General features: G+C 55.8%; 1 protein-coding gene across 1 annotated transcript; it reads left to right on the top strand.

Moving 5' to 3' along the window:
• Window positions 1-4779: 4779 nt before the first annotated feature.
• On the top strand, window positions 4780-5109 carry LOC149916960 (beta-keratin-related protein). The gene has a single exon (XM_090144680.1). It carries the CDS (start codon window positions 4780-4782, stop codon window positions 5107-5109), a length of 330 nt encoding a protein of 109 aa, XP_090000806.1.
• The last annotated feature ends 564 nt before the right edge of the window (window positions 5110-5673 follow it).

The raw sequence follows: 5673 nt of genomic DNA, 5'->3' as shown, positions 1-5673 counted from the left end.
AGCCTGTGGATCACCTGCCTGTGCATGAGCACCGCGGGCCTTGAAGGCAGCCCCGGAGCCGGCCCTGAGGGCACGGCCACGGTCTGCAGAGGAGCCGAGTTCCCACCAACTTCTCCTCCTCATCGCCCGCCCTCTTTCCCCTGCTTACTATCCGTGGTCTTCTGCTAGCACTGAGCTTTACAGAATGTCCAAAGGGCATTGCTGAAGCTCTCAGCTGTTGCACGTTCCTCTCCTTTTCTCATTAAAGACATTGAGCATCCGCTTTGGAAACGAGTCTCCTCTCATTCTTCCTCCTTCCCCAACCCCCGACAGCCCAGTATGCAACACACTTTGTCCTCTGGCAACACTCTGGGGGACTCTGTAGTTCTGGGCTTTGATAGTGCACTGTCTTCCACTCCTCGCACGGGACACAAGATCATTTCATGCGGAGAGCTGTCTGGGAAGGACAATCAGCGCTCACTGGCGTCACTCAGGAGCCACGCAGCAAAGTGTGAGGGGAGAGCGCATTTTCTGTGAAATGTTCCTGGGCTGCTTTAACTGCTGCAGGGACATCAGAACCTCCTGGGTTAGTAAGAACCGATGCTGGCTCAGGCTACTTGGGTAGGAAACGTTTCTCTAGCAAGCCAGAAAGTCAACTCAAGGAATATCACCCATGCACAAGACAGTCAGCTTTCCAACTCCTTCCCCACAAGGGCCCAAGCCAGCTGTCCCGTGACACACACGGAAAGCCGGGAGGCGTGAAACAGGCTATCTCCCGCACTCCATTCTGGGAGGGAGAAAGACACTGAGTCTGTTTAGCGTCTCCTTCACAAAGAGGAGAATTGGACCAAGGAAGAAATGCCTGAGCTTGACAAAGCTAGTTGGAAAGGACCAAATTCTCTTTCGCATCCAAGCCGAGTAACATCCAGCTCTTCCCAGGACAATCGCAAGCCTACGGTTGAGAAGGCAAGAGCGTGGCTGGAACAGGATCGGTGGAACGGTGCCTGGGAGAGATGAGCATGAAAGTGCTTCTGCTCCCTGCTCCACGGCCTCTGGATTGCTCCGTTTGTTTTGTTTTGTTTTGTGTTCCTGTGTGTGTGTGTGTGTGTTGTGCAGGAGAAAAATCAACCAAGCGGAGCAGAAAGAGTAACAGAAGTAACACAGAGTCGCAGAACTGTGGAGGCTTGAAGGGACCTCTTGAGACTTGTCAGTCCAAGGCACCTGCTGAAGCAAGATCAACTTGAGCTGGTCGGTGGGGACGTAGTCCAGTCAGGTTTCAGTATCTCAAAGGATGACAACTCCACAACTTCTCGCGGCCATCCTTCCCATTCTTTGGCCACCCTCACTTTAAAGCAGTGGCTTTTGGTGTTGAGATGGACGTCCGCAACTATCGCTCGGCTGCGACACAGCTCCATTTCATTAAGGGACCAACTTAAATGCCTCGCTACAAATGCACGGGTCAGAAGAAATAAGCAGGGGGGAATGGAAATTTTTAGCCCACGCTCAGGACTACGAGATCGTAGGCCTCCGCGAGACGTGATGGGATGGCTTTCATGACCCGAGTGCAGACACAGGCAGGGAAGGAGAGGAGGCAAGGGAGCCCTCTGTGTTACAGAAGGGCTTGACTGGATGCAACTTAGTTGTCGTGATGAAAGGGGCCAAGCGTCGCAGCGCAGGAGTCAGGCAAAAGGCCAACGTGGCCAAAATTGTGACAGGACACTGTGATCGGCCACCCAACTGGCACAAAGAAGCAGGTGGAAGAGTCTACCCAACAAAGAGAAGGAGAGAGAACAAATGTACTACTGACGGTAAAAGAATGTCAGATAAAGGTCAGGCTGGACAGGGCTCTGAGCACCCCATCGAGCTTTGGATGTCCCTGTTGATTGCAGTGGACTTGGACTAGATGACCTTTCAAGGTCCCTTCCAACTCAAATGATTCTATGATCCTATCACTCACTGATGAATTAAGTCCAGGCTTCTCCGTCTGACTTTGCTACAAGGGAAGGTCGTGGAGCACATTGTCTCGAGTGCCATCACACGGCACGTCGAGGACAACCCAATGATCACACCCACTCAGCACCCCTTTCCACGCACGGCAGCTCCTGCTTCACTAACCTGAGCTCCTTCCAGTTCTCCTAGAAGGCCAGCACGGTGGGCGAGGAAAAGGCTGTGGAGGTTGTTTAGCCGCACTTCAGCAAAGCGTTTGACGCTGATACAAGGGGAAGACTAGCTTGGAAGGAGAGCAACCCACCATGGGAACAGAAGCCAACTACTCTCAAACCACCTTCCTTCCTAAACATTCTGCGTGAGATGGGAGGACGGGCATCAGGGCCCGTTGCTGCCGAACTCCTCTGACTGCTCTTTCACCAAGAGGAGCATGACAGCATTTCAAGGCACTGCCAAGTGGTCGGGCAAGATGCCAATGGCTGTGACAACACTGTGCAAAAAGCTGCATTTCTGCAGGAACGAGGACGTGAGGTTGTGCCTAGAGCCCTTAGCATGTCTCAGTTCTTTTCCCTCAGTATCCCTGATGCCAGCGTGTGGACGGATGACTCAGAGCGAGGTGGAGCAGAAGCTCCTTACAGTGGCTCAGCACCTCCTGGTCAGTCACAAGTGGCCTGCTAGAGCCACCTTGCAATTCAAAGGCACTACCTGCGCTTCTCTGACCATTGCCAAGAGAGAGGAAGCCAGGTTCTCTGGGTGCACGGCCGGAAAAACAAGCGACTAGGGAAAGGGCCAAAGGCCGATGTGGTCTGGCAAGGGAATGCTGAAGCAGTCCCACTTGGTGGCGGCCCACTTCCAGGCATGACTCAGCAGCCTCCCTCATTCAGCAGGGCCTTCTGGCGCTCCAGCCTCTCCTCAGGCGTTCAATGAGTAAATCCAGTTTGGTAAGGCACAGCCCGTGCCCTGCCCACAGAAAACACTCTGACCTTGCCCGAATAAGGGAAACAGCTGGAAGCCTTTGCAGGTCAGGAAAGCGTGTGCGTCATCACGGCCGGAGGGGAGGGAGCAGAGACTCGCCATGGAGCGGCCTGACCCACTCCAGCTGCACTCTCGCTGTCTCCCTCCCTGCATACGCGCAATGAAGTTTCTCTCCAGATCACGGGGGGGCTGGGCTGAACATCACCCTCCACTCTCAGCCGGGCATCTGAGTCTCCTGTGCAGACGCTTGCCTGTGCTCTGAGCTCCTCCGTAGCCTGCCGGCACCGCTCTTGCTCAGGGTCAGGCTGAGCCCGTCAGTGCAAGACGCTTGTGTGCTCCCTTCTGCAGTGCTCCACGCGCAAAGTCCTACCAAGCGGGGGCCATGAGCTTCGGGAAGGGGAGAATATGTACAGCGCCTGCGCACGGCCTGATTCTTCTGCAAGTCTTCACCAGCAATGGCAACGAGACCTCTCACGAGCATCGGCCTGAGGAAGAAACAGAAGTGCTATCAACCAGATCGCTTCAGCCTTACGCAGCGTGACAAGGGAGCTAAGCATTTCGGGTGAAGGAGGAATGCCTTTCATCTACCAGCAGAGCTTGGGAAGCCAAAATTACCCTTTCTGAAGGCGCTTTGTGTTTTTGCCACTTCAGCTCCCCCGGGGCCATCGGGCTCAGTATAAATAGGTGCCTCGTTTCCCAGCTACTCTATTCCCTGCTTGGGCCTTGCTCTCCTCTGTGAAGCCAGTAAGTCTGCGTTTGCTTTGCCTTCCGTCTGCTCACTGGTCAGAACGCCTCCCGAGGAGGGGGCTGCGTGCATTTTTCCTGCCTTGTCCTCCGCAAGCGGTCTGGGACTGTCAACCATGCGTGTCGGTATTCGGGGAGGGGAACGGGGCAGCGTGGCTTTTTCACCTGAAACGGGGCATTGGAGGGTTCCTTTGAAAGCCATTTGCGGCCCTGGCTGTGCGGCCAGAAATTTCTAACCGGTGCCTTGGCCTCTTCTTCCACCATCCTTGAGGCAGCGATGCACCTTTTGCATTAGTAGCACGGCTTGGAATTCCCTCACGAGAGCTCGTCCCACCGGAGACGTCTTAGTACGACGTGGCTTCTGTCTTCAGTAGCCTTGCTGCGCTTTGCTTGCACTTGTCTCCTTCGGAAAGAAGCAGGGGGAGTGAGGGGGGCAGAAGGGCAGAGCTGTCGGAGGAGAAGGAGAGCTCTTTTTAGAGGGAAAAGCCGTTGAGGGAACAAGTTGAGCTCTTGCCTCTGGAAGAATAAGTAACCACCAGCAGGGAAGAAGGGCTCACGAGCAGGACCTGCACAGATGGATGCTGAGAGTGATGCTTTTCTGTTGTACCCTAGAACATCTTTCTTTCCCCGACTGAGGCAATAGCAGCAAGGCTAAACTCATCCCCCCCTGAAAGAGTCGGCATCCTCTTCATCATACCTACCTCAGGATGTGCTGGGATGAGGAGCCTCATCTCATCTCATCTCACAGCTGAACATTCCAGGCCAGCCTTCAAGGCTGACTAGAACGATGGTTGTGGGTTGTGAGGGAAATGTCCTTGCGCTCTGGACACGGACCCTTGGTCACGGAGCAAGCGCGGCTTGGAGAGGGCCTGCACTGGGCATGCTGGGGGAGGGAGAAGACCGGCTGGACAGGAGCTTCACTTGGACAGGAGGAGCTTCCCTCTCTGGCATCATCCCTAAATTACCCACAAATACCCACCCCAAGCCTACCCAAATACTCACAGACAGCCCCTCAGCAGCCGCGGCAGGGCCTTTGACTCTTGGCTCGTGACACCCGAGCGCGCTGAGAGACAGCTCGAGCCCTCAGCTCTCTCTCGCCTCCATCTTGCAGAGTCACCTCCTCCTCCGCCAGACATGTCGTGCTACAGCCCGTGCCAGACAGCCGCCTGCGGCCCAGCCCCGCTTGCCAACAGCTGCAACGAGCCGTGTGTTCTTCGTTGTGCCGACTCCAGCGTTGCGATCCAGCCCCCACCAGTCGTGGTGACGCTGCCGGGCCCAATCCTCAGCTCCTTCCCTCAGAGCACAGCCGTGGGATCCACAGCGTCCGCTGCCGTGGGGAGCTCTCTCAGCGCTGGCAGCGTGCCCATCGGTGCTGGGGGCTCCCTGGGCCTGGGGGGCTTTGGATGGTCAGGGCTGGGCCGTGGGCTCTGTGGCACTCTGGGACGTGGCAATCTCTTCTGCTAAAGCCTGTGGATCACCTGCCTGTGCATGAGCACCGCGGGCCTTGAAGGCAGCCCCGGAGCCGGCCCTGAGGGCACGGCCACGGTCTGCAGAGGAGCCGAGTTCCCACCAACTTCTCCTCCTCATCGCCCGCCCTCTTTCCCCTGCTTACTATCCGTGGTCTTCTGCTAGCACTGAGCTTTACAGAATGTCCAAAGGGCATTGCTGAAGCTCTCAGCTGTTGCACGTTCCTCTCCTTTTCTCATTAAAGACATTGAGCATCCGCTTTGGAAACGAGTCTCCTCTCATTCTTCCTCCTTCCCCAACCCCCGACAGCCCAGTATGCAACACACTTTGTCCTCTGGCAACACTCTGGGGGACTCTGTAGTTCTGGGCTTTGATAGTGCACTGTCTTCCACTCCTCGCACGGGACACAAGATCATTTCATGCGGAGAGCTGTCTGGGAAGGACAATCAGCGCTCACTGGCGTCACTCAGGAGCCACGCAGCAAAGTGTGAGGGGAGAGCGCATTTTCTGTGAAATGTTCCTGGGCTGCTTTAACTGCTGCAGGGACATCAGAACCTCCTG

The sequence above is a fragment of the Phasianus colchicus genome, chromosome 8, assembly GCF_987193195.1.
Source record: "Phasianus colchicus chromosome 8, bPhaCol1.hap1.1, whole genome shotgun sequence".
NCBI classification, from domain to species: domain Eukaryota; kingdom Metazoa; phylum Chordata; class Aves; order Galliformes; family Phasianidae; genus Phasianus; species Phasianus colchicus.
This window is presented reverse-complemented; position numbering and strand designations above follow the sequence as displayed.

Excerpts from the sequence above, each read along its gene's own strand:
- LOC149916960 (XM_090144680.1), top strand. The coding sequence starts at position 4,780 with ATGTCGTGCTACAGCCCGTGCCAGACAGCCGCCTGCGGCCCAGCCCCG.